This window comes from Mesoplodon densirostris, chromosome 4 (genome assembly GCF_025265405.1).
Source record: "Mesoplodon densirostris isolate mMesDen1 chromosome 4, mMesDen1 primary haplotype, whole genome shotgun sequence".
Taxonomy (NCBI): domain Eukaryota; kingdom Metazoa; phylum Chordata; class Mammalia; order Artiodactyla; family Ziphiidae; genus Mesoplodon; species Mesoplodon densirostris.
The window spans coordinates 183,869,081-183,883,428 of record NC_082664.1 but is presented as its reverse complement, the minus strand read 5'-3'; the positions used below and the strand labels follow the sequence as shown (position 1 = coordinate 183,883,428).

The window sequence follows — 14,348 nt, the reverse complement described above, 5'->3', positions numbered from 1 at the left end:
GGAAGTTTACACAGCAAGCACTTCCCCACGTGAGCACCATGCGTGCACTGGGGACACTCTGAGTCACACCCTCTCCCACTGCGTGAGAACCGCCCTTCAGCTATGCTAACGCTGTTCCCCTGGAGACCATTGCTAAGCAATGCTGCTGACAGTAACAATGACCCTTGACAGATCAATGGCATCTGGTCTACAAGGAAGGACAAGGGAACGTAGCATCTGATGGGTGCCCACACCCTGGGGCCCCCCTGAATGCAGTGACTCTTAAAACAATCTCCTCTGCCCAACTCAAACCTTATTGGGACACACTGGTCAAAAACTATCGCAAAGCCGGGAGTGAGTCGCACCAGTATTTTAGATTTGCACCAAGCGGGCCAGCTATGCGTGCTAGAGTCCTTTTTCCATTCTAAACAGCCTATGGTATTTTTCACGACTGACGCCTAAACTGCCACTTTAATCATTCCCCATGTTAGGTGTAATCAACAATATTTTGCATTCAATTAAACTAAGGCATTTTTTGGTGAACGGCAAGGCAGAAAACTTATTTACTACATAAACTGTAGTAAATTTATGGTTCAAATAAATTTTATCTATAATTTCCCAAACCACGACGGAAACTTAAATCATTCATTTTATATAGTGGAACACAATGTGGGACTATATAAAAACTGAAAGAAAAAAAATTTTGTCCAAAGCAGCTGCTTCCAAGTTCACGTCTTGAGAAAAAAAAGATTTTTATGTAATTTAAAAATCAAAATCACTTCCTAAGAAAAACTAATCCTTAGTGTAAATCACAGTAGAAAAACATTATTCTTGATGGATAAAGACAAGAAAAAACTTGCCAAAGTGTAAGTATGGCTCTGCTTGAAACAGCAAAGAATGATACGGGCAAATAGTGCACATGAGAAGGCCAGGGTCACTGAACACAACGCAAAATCACATTTGTGATTTGGCTCTTTAAAAATTAGGGTGCCAGTGACTGTCCAGGACAAGACATATCTCAGCTGGTTACAGAAGGGTGTTAATGGGACCAACTCAGTGTGGTTAGTGTAACAAAGCCCATCCCTTTGGCCACACTCTGTGCCACCCCCTCTTCTGAGCGGTCTGAAAAATGCAAGCTACAGCTCCCCAACCCCACTCGCATTCTGTTTTAATAATTCTGAGGAGGGTCCAGGAATCTACATTTTTCTAAAGTGCTGATTCCGGGGAACCCCAGAAAAGGGCTTCAAAGGGGCACTGACCACCCCCATCCCACCTTCTAAATCAGGTCAGAAAGAGGGGAATTCACACATACATACATGCATGAGTTTTTTTCCCTTTCTTGTAAATCTTTAAGTATCACTAAGTCTTACAACTGATAACAATGTGCTTGTTTTAGTTGAGTTCTTTAATGACATATATCAACTTCAGAACAGTGTTCACCTCTGGACAGAAAAAAAGAAAATAGAAAAATGGGGAGAAAAAATGAGAGGTCTGAGCAAATACGGCCAAAAAAATTCATAGCTATGATTAAAGTAGAGTGACAGGTAATATGAGTACCATGATATTTTCCACACTTTTCTGTATCTTTAAAATACTTAATCTTTAAAAGAGAAATGTAAATGTATGGCATTATTCCATAATGCAAACCAGCACAAGGGCATCAGCACGGAGCCCTCAGGACCCGAGAAAGCGGTCCGCCCACGCCCTCCAGTCACGTTTATCCTGAGGCCATGATGGCCCTCACTTTGGTTTCAGAAAGACAAGCCTGTCTGCAGTCGCTTAAAGCAATGCTGGTTTTCACTGTGAACTGGACGATTTGTAAGGATGGGAGGAAAAGTGCCCCTCACGAGCTCCATACCTGTGTCGCTCCCCGAGCCTGCGGACAGCGCGGGCATGATGCAGGATGCGGGATGCAGGCTGAGCTGGGCCCTGAACTGCCAACACGCTCTGTTCAAAGGCGGCAGGGATGCCAACCCCAAGGCCTGCAGCCACGCTGTCTACCCAGATCTATGTCTTCTGCAGTCCGTTTCTACAAAGAAAAGGAACACATTAAAAATAGAAGAGGCAAGATTACTAAATTGCAACTTTCTGTAACTAATTCAAAATGCTGATTCCAACACTTTATTAGGGAGATCACAATCTTCACAATTTCTTCTACAGACCACAGACAAATATGAAGTGGGAGAGTTTTTTATTTCGACGTGGGATTTCTAATTAAAAACATGAAAGCTCTTCGTGAATGTGTCAAGGTTTCCTTAAAGATTTTTACAGTTGGTTTGAGAACCACTGACTGCATAGATGGAGAACTTGAGGAAGCTTTTGTAAGCCAATGTCATCCTAAAATTCCTCCCTTCTGTTAGAATTCAAAACTGTATTCCTAAACGTAGAGCAGAGATTCTCTAAATTGTCAACAACTTATAACTAATTGTAATTTTTTTAAGTAACTCATCCTAATAGGACAACTGCAAAGTTCTCTAACTGAAGATTACAAACAACCTTGAAAGAATACTAGAATTGAAGCAAGGTATTATTATAGATTTACAGAACTGTTGATAATCTATGCTAAACCTAACAATCCAAGCTAATATATGAAAATAAATTGTTTTAGTAAAAACTAAGCTTTGATGTATCTTGGAAAATATCAATTTTTTAAATAACTATTTTAAGTTACATTTATCCCAAAACAAGCAGTAAAGGCACTATTGTATAGTAACTAAAAGCAAGGGCTCTAGTGTTTGCTTAATCTCTAATCCTGCTAGCTCTGTGATCTTGGACAAGTTATTTAATCTTATTAAGCCTTAATTTCCTTATATGCAAATGAAGAGAACAGCAATTTAGAACTGCTGGATAATCCAATGAACACCCTTCAAACAATGAATGCTAACTATTACGATTGGGTTTTTAAAATTCAGGTAATGAGATTATAAAATGAAAACATAAAAGTAGCAAGATTAAAATTTACATTGGCCTACACCTAGGAGGACGCCATGTGGTTTAAATTTGGACCACGGCTGTCTAATAACGGAAAATGCACCGCATTTACATTTTTCAGAAATCAGAAGAACCACACAACGTGTTTAAATTCGCTTTTTAATGCATTTCCCCCAGTTCTCTATAAAGCAAGTTCGTTCGGTGATTTAAAAGCATATTTTAACATATATTAACAAGAAAAACAGATACTGTAAACATCTGAAAAACTGGCTCACTTCAATTCTTAAAGACTTTAAATTGCTGATTCATATTACAGAATAAAGAAAATGAGCTTGCCAAATTCCTCATGAAAAAATTCAAACTATAAGATTCTATTAAAGCCTTCTAAATTAGCTTTTTAATTATCAAAGTAAACGTTAGCATAAAAATATTCACCATCAAATAGACTATCTTGGACCAGGCAACCCGGTGCAATGTCTTGAGTTTTGTTTTACATTACAAAGGTTGACGTAGTTAAAATACACATACAAATTCATACAGAGATCCTCTGTGTTAATTAAAAATATGAAGGCAGTTATTTTAAATACCAAGTGAAAATATAAATCACTAAGCTAAAAATAAGACAGAAAAAGGTAAAGCAAGGCTTCATTAGTGCCCGTCTCTGAAGCTGTTTTCCCTAATAATTCTAAAAGGCAACTCTGCTTTGTTTTCATAAGTTATCCTAACAATCAGGATTAAGATTCAACTACATAAAGTGCTCCTCGACTCAAACGCAAAGAAAATAAAAAACAGACCATACATAATTTAAAAAACGCATTCAATTAGTAAACTTTTGTTTTGCTGCTGAGAAAAAAGGGAAAAACGGTTATAACTTGTAAAGTATATGCACGCATATTTCTACCATTAGGACAAAAGGCATATACGTAGGTATGTAGGTAGGTATTTATTATAGTGTGTATGTATGTAATTTAAGCACTTTATGCCATAAATCATAATTTGTACAGTACAGATTACCTAACTACAGAAATACACATACTATATAATCTGTACCATGCAAACTACAACTTTCTTCAAGTCTTAAAGAACTTACCATGTTTCAATTTCATAAACCACATACAACATATAAGCCAATTTATGCTTAAAACAAACATCCTATTAATACTAAAACCACCTTACATTTCACATCAAAATATCCTCCTGAGTTGATGCTGCAGCTTTCCACGTATGCCATATACAAAAGATTTTATTACAGTATTTCTCATCTTTTATTTCACAATAAACACTCAAGGTTAAGTTTTTTCCAAAGTTATATTATTTAAGAAATATATGCTACAAGATAATTATCTTCTCAGAACACACACAAGTACATTAATAAAAAAAATGGTTTGATAAAATCCCAACCAGGAAAATGGTTAATATTCTGTGGAACGAAGCAGAGTTGCTGGGTTTAACTTTCAAACTGAGCTAAATTTCTGTAGTAATCATGTTATTTTCTTTGGCTAAACTTATTTAAAATGCTTTGGAATTTGTCAGAATCCAGCCATGATTATTACTGACTGTTGTATGGAATCGATTTACTACAACACAAAAATACCAGCTGTTACAGTACGTCCTGAGAGGGATTACCGAATATTCTTAAATTGAAGTTCAATCCATCTTTCCATAAAAAAGAGAGCGACCCAAACGCCAGGAACGAAACTGCAGTGTCAAGTGCACCTGAAGCATTTACGATCCCCAATAGAACCATTACAACCCTACTTTAAAAGGGCTTATTTTTGAACTTTCATTATTCCAGTCATACCGTGCTTCTATGTATCACACTGTATCAGGTTCTTCTGGCATCCGTCATATGGAAACAGTGAACTATGCAAAGGTCTAGAACCTACAATGTTCAGTTTCTACCCGTCCTGGGCAATGCTTAGGGCTCCCGGGGCACTCATGACATCTAGTGGTCAACCACAGAAGTGCAAGTGTCTGTAGCAGAAAGTTTTTTGAGTTTCCCCTAAAAAAAGTCTTAATTGCACCCAGTGAAATGACCATCTGCAAAAACTTTTATTAATGTGCGCGCGTGCACACACACACACACACACACACACACACACACACACACACTCCTCCTGTGTATCTCCTCCACTATCAATACTTCACTTCTGACAGCAGATGTGGTTTTCCACACCCCACGCAGATCTGTGACACCAGCTGGGCGACCTACAATAAAACTCAGTTTTGACACTGTCTACCTGGAATAGGGCCAGACACCACAAGGTAAGGGCTCAGCCCCACAAGACTGGCCCCCTTCTGATGTCACCTGCAAACCCAGGTTGTCACCTGTGCTTCTCATCGACTGACTAGACATCAGTTTCCCCCAGCTCCCTCAGGTTCACTGAATTTGCCCCAGGGGCTCACAGAACTCAGGAAAACATTTACTTTTTAGGTTACTGGTTAACTGTAGAAGGAAATGATGAGGAACAGCCAGACAGAAGAGTTGCACAGGGCGAGGTGGAGCTTCCACCCCTTCCCTGGGAGCCGCCCTCTTCCAAATCTCCACGTGTCCGCAACCTGGAAGCTCTCCAGACCCTAGGCTTTTGGGGTTTTATGGAGGCTTCGTCACACAGGCATGGTTGATTAAATCACTGGCCCACTGGTGCCTGAATTCAACCTCCAGCCCCTCTCCCCTCCTTGGAGGTTGTGGGGTGGGACTGAAAGCTCCAACCCTCCAATCAAGGTTGGTTGCCCTCGCCACCAGCCCCAGTCCATAAGGGCTTCCCAAAAGTCACCTCGTTAACATAAACAAAGGTATGGCTGAAAGTAGTTAGGAAAAACGGAAGACACCTTTGTCACTCTTATCACTTAGGAAATTCCAAGGGTTTTAGAAGCAGAAAGGGTTACACAGAACACCAAATATGTATTTATTATATATATCACAATATTTCACACACACGCACGAGGTTAACACAGATGAATGAGAAATCAGGTACTGGGCCTAATTTTCCAAACTCACGCCCTCTCTATTTGGAAGAGTATTCAAGAATATGAAAACTTTTAATTAACTGTCATCATAAATAAACTAATAATAATAGTAACATCCCATCATTTCAAGAGACAGTAACTGTGCCCAGTAATCCAACTGTAGATTACTTCATGAGTTACAAATACTCTCAACTTACACTTTCAAAACCTAACAGAGCAATAACACACACAAAAAGGGTAAACCCTTTTTTAACAAATCTGACATAAAAAAAAAAAACTCTACCTGAAAGATGCATGGGTTGTATTAGCCAATGCAAGCAGCAAATCTTCATAAATTATAATTGTTAGAAAATACAGGAAGCAATGCAGGTAGGTGGCATCAATCTGCTTATAGAAAATGGTATTTAAACCTTTTATACCATCAGTTCTCAAAGTTTGGTCTGCAGACACCAGTGGTCTCTGCAATCCTTTGAGAGGCGCCCCTGAAGTCAAACTATTTTCATAAAACCATCAAGATGGTATTTGCCTTTTGCAATGTGTGGACATTTGCACCAATGATGAAAAGTACTGGTGGACAAAACCATGGGTACCTTAGCACAAATCAAGGTAACAGTACCAAATGGAAACTATTCGCCCTAGTTAATTACTTCACTACCAAGCAGTCTCATTTAAAAAAAAAAAAAAAAAAAAGACGGAAGGGCATTGACTTTAGAATGTCCTTAATAAAGTAGTAAAATTAATAATAACTGACTCTTGAGGCATTGCTAATGATAAAGCATAAACACTCAAGCAAAAAAAATAGAATTTTATAAAACCTGTGTCCACTAGAGGCGGTCCTCGCTTTGCAAGGCACCGTGTTAACTGAAATGCAAGCATCCTGAAACCAGTTCCCGCTCTGCGCAGGTCCACCAGCTTCCCAAAACCCACAGGCTCTTCCAAGATCAGTGGTGATATGAGCAAATGTGATTTTTTTTATATTGTGTCAACCTGTGGATAGTGAACCAATATTTTTGAAATTATCAATGCATAATATTTTTAAAAATAATGTGTGAATAAAAGATCCAGTCAAAACGCAGGACAGACCAACAGATTTGAAAGTTCCAATATGATACGTCTGTTGATGTATTTTCAGATTCCATACTGCAACACTGAAACTACCATATGTCGAGTTTTGAGGTACAGTTGACCCCTGAACAACAACGGGCTTCATCTGCATGGCTCCACTTATACACAGATTTAACAGGACTACAGGATCCACAGCTGACTGAATCCATGGATACAGAAGGCCAACTACAAGTTATAAGAGGATTTTCAACTTCATGAACAGTTATCGCCCCTAATCCTCACATTGTTCAAGGGTCAACTGCAGTAACAAAGAACATCTACAATTACCTAAACAGGTTACTGAAATACTCCTCCCTTTTCCAACTACAGATATGTGTAAGACTGGTTTTTCTTCATATCCTTCAACTAAAAGATAGAGCAACAAATAAAAAGTATACACATCTGAGAATGTAACTGTCTTCTATTCAGGCAGGCATTAGAGGAATTCCCAACTCACTCATGTTTCTGTTTTTTTGGAGAACGGTTATTTTTCACAAAAACATGATTTATGCTAACATACAACAAGTTTAATATTGTTCTTTTTAAGTGAATTGAAACGACTTTTTAAAATTTCTGTTTTAGTTTCCAATACGGTAAATATCAACATAACACACATAAACAAAACACTTCGCAGTCTTCAATAATTTTTAAGAGTCTATAACACTCCAGGGGGCTTCCCTGGTGGCGCAGTGGTTGAGAGTCCGCCTGCCGATGCAGGGGACACGGGTTCGTACCCCGGTTCGGGAAGATCCCACATGCTGCGGAGGGGCTGGGCCCATGAGCCATGGCTGCTGAGCCTGTGCGTCCGGAGCCTGTGCTCCGCAACGGGAGAGGCCACAACGGTGAGAGGCCCGCGTACCGCAAAAAAAAAAAAAAAAAAAAAAAAACGGTCCAGAGACCCCAAAGTTTGAGAACTGCTGTGTGTGGCCAGAGCAGGCACAAATGTTCTACAAAAGGCAGACAGTAAACATTTTAGGCTTTGTGGTCTCCAGGCTCAACCCAGACAATACGCAAATGAGTGGGTGTGACCCTGTTCCCACAGTATTTTACTTCCAGGAAAGCAGAGGGTCAGATTTGCTGACACCATCCTGTACATTATACCCTATCTGCCAGTGACTTAAGGGTCCAACAGTAGCATGCTTTCCAGCAACTTCTTTATTGGTTATTCTTTAAATATTCAAAGAAAGTTCAAATTTTTGTCAGTTTTCTATTATGCAGAAATGTATGCAAAATAATAGATACGGAATTTTAACCTATGCAATTCCTAATCATAAACAAAATCACATTTCAATTTTGTCTATTCCAAGAATCTTAGACTCTGTGAGACAATAAAAAAACTGTCTACAATTTCTGTCTACACACAGACAATAAAAAAATATGCTTACAACTGGCAATGCATTAGGGTGCCATATGTACAAAAATATGCTTTATACAACCAAACACAGAAAGTCTTGGATTTCAAAAAGGGGACAATTACAAAAAATTAAAACATCTCACATTTTACAAACTCACCAGGGTTCAATTATTATGTAATACAAAACTTACATATCACAAATGGAAAGGAAAAAACCAAAGCGACAGAAAAGAGGACTCCAGTTGAACGAATTTTATAAACCTTTGAAGACTTGAGAGGAAATGAGAGAAACAATGCTTTATAACCCCCAGGTTAGGAGACTCAGGCTTCAAGGCTGCCAGGAAAGTCGCAGGAGCCCCGGGACCCCAGGACTCCACCTGCCGGGAAGGGGCACTGACCCCCGTGCATCAGCATCAGGGCTTGCGCGGCACGCGCCACATCACTCCTCACCTGCCCCTCGTCGGGAAGCCCAGGTGTAAGGAATGACCCGGCGCTCACCAGCCATGACCCCACGCCAGACGACCTGAACCACCGACCGCAAGCAGCACACCGCAACCCTGTGCTTGTTCTCAGCCGTCCTCAGGAAACTCAGCAGCCTCTCCAGGGCCGTGCACAGCCTCGGCCTCACAGTGAGACAACGACCTTTTCTCGCTATATTTATCTTCTACCACCCACTGCTGAAAAGTCCTGGGCAGTCTTCAAGATTACACTACCAACCATGAACGCACCACTTGTTTGCTGTATTACACTCTCTCCTCTATTTGATGGGGGCAGGGGAGGATGATAACTTCCGCACTGCATTTCCTTGACGACTTCTCAGTTCCAGATCCTCCCCAGCAATCCACCAGCATTCCCCGAAGTCCTCTCCAGTGAAGAAACCGATCATTTTTGATCATTAAGATACATCGATGTCATTTTGCATCTTTGTTGGGCTTACAATCCCCCACTAGATCTCCTTGAGGTTGGGGCCTGTATCATCATATGTCCTCAAAACTGCATCACAGCTCCCCAGTCAGAAGTGCTTCTGTACGTGACCAACTCCAACCTGCCAAGAGCTCTGACCTGATCCTTCAAGGTCAGCGTAACCGCATTATCTTACTTACGGGAGACAGCACAGCCTAATGAAGAGAGCGCAGATTTGGACACAGGACAGACCTCGGATGAGAGCCCAGCCCTGCCTTCCTGACTCCATGGTCTTGGCCAGACGATTTAATGAAATGAGAGTACATGCAATGGCGTAAGTAGAACACCTAACCCATAGGAGCCAATCAACAGATGACAGCTTTTATGAATACTTCTCAACCACGTTTTCATCACTCTACTTCTCACGTCCTCTAATCTAGCAAACATTTAAAGGTCCTATAATGAAAAGAATACAGGCTTTGGTGGGAGACAGTCGAGTCTCCTGATTCTATCACTTACTACACACACAACTTACAAGATATGAGACCTTGGGAAACCAAAGAAAACAATTAAAAGAAAAAGTACACACACACACACAAATGTGAGCAACAGATAACACTGAATGCACCCAATTTCCCAGACATTAGGTTAAAAACTCAGCGTCTCATTTAATTCTCATAATAATCTCATCACATAAGGACTATTATCATCGTCTTACAGATGAGGAAACTGAATTCTAAGCAACTTGCTCTAAGCCACAGCTTGAAGGGATTCTCACATCAGCGTGCGTGAATCCAGCACCCACGCTGGCAACCACACTTCACAGGACTGCCTCTTCACTCTGAATTTAATCCTGCCCATCCAGTTCCCTCTGGTGTCAGATGGAAATCACTTCTATGATTCATTACGTCTTGTGATGACCAAATGAGACATATCTGAAGCACTGGGAACATGACAGATGCTCAAGTATTGGCTTCCCCACGCTCTCAGTCTTTTGCTTGACATCCTTCTTTTATTTTATCCTCTTTATTTACAAGTAAGAAAACTGCGCATTTCAGATCCACATCCTCTAGCTCGCTCTTGGGCCACCAGACTTCACGCCTTCTCTGGCAGACCCCTGATGCCTTGACCAGTAACACGAAGGAAACAGGTTACTTCCAGAAAGGTGCATTTAAGAGCCACCATGACATTCGACACCTCGCCTTTCACAGCTGTCCAGCGTTCCAGCTGTCTTGACAGAGGACGTCGTGGAACAGTGTCCCCTGCCAACACGTGATGGACACACTGCAAGAGCGAGAGATGAGAGTGGCACTGGAGCCGTTTGCTACTGAAGCTCAACCTAGCCCTTCCTGATGGATAAACTGATCATGTACGGAAATCAGTGGTGTAATTTTTAAATAACATGAATCATGTAAGCATTTACACACTGTTATTTACTGGGTACTAATAAATATTGTGTGGTTCAACACAATAGTTGCTTAAAATGTAGCCTACTAAAAACATCTGTAATGAATCTGGACATTTATAAACATGATTTCGTTTACTGACAACAGAAATCATGCAAACTGTCTACTTTCATCAGTTTCTCAGGCCCTACAACAGAACCATCAAAAAATAAGCTTCCCAAATATCAATTCTTATTTGCAAAACATTAATTATGTCATGCTACCAACATTAACTGTATCTTCTAAGTAAGGACAGGACCAAAGAGTGAAACTAAATGTAATACACAATAGTTAATGCATATTTACATATGTATTTCTTAAAGCTATCATAGATAGTGACAAAAGCAAATATCTAATTCAAAAGCCCTGTTCATTTATAATACAGACAACTTTGTACTAAATTCTCCTCCACGGTGGTCTTAATACTCTTAAAGGAAATCCTCACCTTCTTGCACATGAGATTTTATTCAAGTCCCTATGTGTCCTATTTTCTTACACACGCATCTACTTTATTTATTTATTTATTTATTTGGGCGGGGGGGAGGGCATTTCCACAAATGAAGTGATTTTATTCACTCAGGTTGTAACTAAATGCTTCAGGAAACAATGTCAGTTTCAATGTACTGAAAAATAAATAGTAAACAGCATGAATTTCAGTTTTCAAACAAGGACATTAGTTAATTTTATTTACTAATAAAAATAAAAGAAGCCTCTAACCTAAAGTATTGCCTGATCAGTTATTTCTCTGTAAAGAAACACAAACTGGATTTTTTTTTTTAACATAAAAAGGACAAGACCCACAGAAAGATAAACTCCTCTACCTGCTGGCGCTAGAGATTTCCCCAGTTACTGACTGATTTTGGTAGATCTGCATCACCACTGCAAGCCTGACGTCATCTACTTTAATGACATCCAAAGCTGAAAGCAAAGAGAATAACCCCCATAAGAATAATCCAAACCCCTAACGTTACATTGTAACAGTGAATCCTACATTGATGAAGAGTATCTGTTCTGTACTGGCCCTTCAGGTATTAAGTAGCAGAGAATCTCACACTCAGAGTCAGTTATACCCAAGGGTAATTAACTTTGAGTATTTCGTTGTTCATATACCTTTTAATGTTATTTTCTTCAACTACCTCAATGTTTAAACCATTAATATTAGTTGCTGGAATCTACTGACTATACTTTGTAAATTTTTCATCTGCATATCACAGCTCTGAAAAGGATTATTTTCATTTCCAGAATGAAATGAATGAACAGAAAAAAGGCTAACATTTCCAAAGTTTCACGTGAAGAAGGAACAAAAATTAAGTTGCTAAGGGAAGTAACATGCCAGTCATTGTTCAGAAACCATGGGAAACATTTACACAAAAGAACATTCCACAGAACTCTGCAAAGCCTTTGAGGGGACTTGTAGGCACACTGCCTTGTACTAACACACTCTAGGGGACAGGCCCAGGCAGAAAGAGCAAATGACACAGACTCTGGGCACACGGGCACAGCTCCCGGGCGGCCTTCGTGGGTCTTTCCCCAAACGGCATCTCAGTGGACTCCCTGGGTGGCCCCTTTGCAGAATCTCCCCACAAACCCCAAGCCGACTTGATGTTTCTTCTTCACACTCGGCACAGTCTAATCACTATGTGTGTTTCATTTATCTAGTCGACTGTCTGTCTTTCCTGCTAGAATGTCAGCTGTGAGAGGCAGGGACTTCTGCCTGTATTGCTCCCTGAATTCCTGAGAATAGAGCTTGCTGTACACAGTAAGAGGCGGCTCCCTAGTGTTTGTTGAATGAATGAAAGAATGAATGAGTCAACAGTGAACCCGTTACCAATTCCTAGCATGATATTTTGTTGGTTTGTTTACTTTTTTTTACTGGAGTCTAGTTGACTTACAATGTTGTGTCCGTTTCAGGTGTACAGAACAATGTTGTGTCCGTTTCAGGTGTACAGACAGTGACTCAGCTATACGTATACATATATCCACTCTTTGTTAGATTCTTTCCCCATATAGGTCATTACTGAGCAGAGTTCCCTGAGCCACACAGCAGGGCCTTAGTAGCTATCTATTTTATATACAGTAGGGTGGGTATTATATGCCTCTGCCCACCCTCTTGCTACTTCTCCTGCCCAAAGGAGGGAGAGCTGCGAAGCCCACTGATCACGATGTAAAACACTTACTAGATCAGGGTACGCAGATTCCCTACCAACAAATGTACTAAGAGGTCAGCATCTATGCCCAGTGCCCACGGGCACTTCCGGCTCCCCGCTTGCCCCAGCGTCCCTACCCCGAGGCAGGCAGGCCCTGCAGGTGCCAGGGCCCTGCCGGGGTGCACTGTCTCTCCACCCTCGCACCAGGCACACACCTGCTCCCTCACACAGACTTGCACTGATGTGGGCCTTCAGCACAATGCAAGGGCCTGGCCCCCCTGCCTCCCTGAGGGGCAGGCTGGCCAGCTTGTCTGCAGTGACCTCTCTCTCCCCCCAGGGAGAAGCTACCTCACCCAAGAAAGCTGGCCTCTTCAACCACTGAGCACGCTTGAAACTTCTTCTGATAAAGAAAAGAAAACTTAGAAAACTTTTTTTCAAGTTTCTATTTAAAATGTAGCAGTATTCACCATATACCCATCTCCCAGAGTCTCAAAAGGAGAGGTGGAAAATGCCAGAGGGCCTCAAATGAAGTATAGTAAACCAAGCCTTTGTGCCTCTGTGCCATCTCTCACAGGATATAACAGGACCTCATATCTGTGCCCCCAATCCTAAGCTTTCCAGATTGTATCCCCCTGAGCACCTCTCCCCTGAGGCCACTTTGGAGAGATGCTTGCTGATGTACCTACGGACGCACAGTAAAGACATCTGCAACCTACTCCCAAGTACTTCAGAGCAGGGGCCAGGGCATGCAGGGCAAAATGTTACCAACTGTTGGGCCTAAGGTAGGCTTATGGGTAGTCATTGTACTATTCTTTCTACTTTTCTGTATGTTTGAAGTTTTTTGGTAAAGTTCTGTTTGTTTTCACAAACCAACCCACCGTGTAACCAGCTTCCCAGAGCTCGGTCTCTCTCCCTCTGGGACCCCACTCAGCAAATGCACTGATGGGCGAACTGCCCTGTCCCCACCTCCAACCCACAGCATCATCTTTCTAAGATACTCCAAGGATCGTGTTACTGCTCTAAAAAAACTATCTGATGACTCAACGGCACGTTCATGATAAAGTTTAAATTCCAAAAAAGATACCTTCCCTCTGTTCTTACTAGTTTCTTTCACTGCAGAAGTCACATGGACACCCTTTCTCAAATTTTCTATGAAACAACCCTGAACACACCTGGCCTCTGTTATTTCCTGCCTCTGTGGACTTGTTCACTTGAGGTCTTCTGCCCGCTTCAAAATATGGGTTTAATCAAATATCCGTCATCACACGGCCTAGTGGTGACCAGTGTGAACAAAAAGGGCCACCGTATAAGGGACAAGAAAGTCTAAAGTACACATTTATACATTCTCTTATTCAAACCTGTACATTCCTATTCAGCAATTCCTCTCAAATTCAGCAGAGGGTGCCATAATTTCACTTTCAAAAAAGAAAATTTAAGTCCTATTAACAAAAGCAACTTGCATGACTTAAGCTCTGTTGCAAGCCCTAAAAATTATATTTCCAATAAATTAGAAAT

At 40.9% G+C, this 14,348-nt stretch overlaps 1 protein-coding gene across 2 annotated transcripts in view; it reads right to left on the bottom strand.

Moving 5' to 3' along the window:
* Positions 1 to 14,348, bottom strand: part of MPP7 (MAGUK p55 scaffold protein 7) — a 267,458-nt gene that overhangs the window by 203,413 nt on the left and 49,697 nt on the right. For both annotated transcript variants that reach the window (XM_060095513.1, XM_060095514.1), the window contains one exon: positions 1,838 to 2,008. In XM_060095513.1, coding sequence (XP_059951496.1) covers positions 1,838 to 1,874 — 37 coding nt within the window. In that variant the 5' untranslated portion in view covers positions 1,875 to 2,008. The remainder of the gene's footprint in view (positions 1 to 1,837; positions 2,009 to 14,348) is intronic.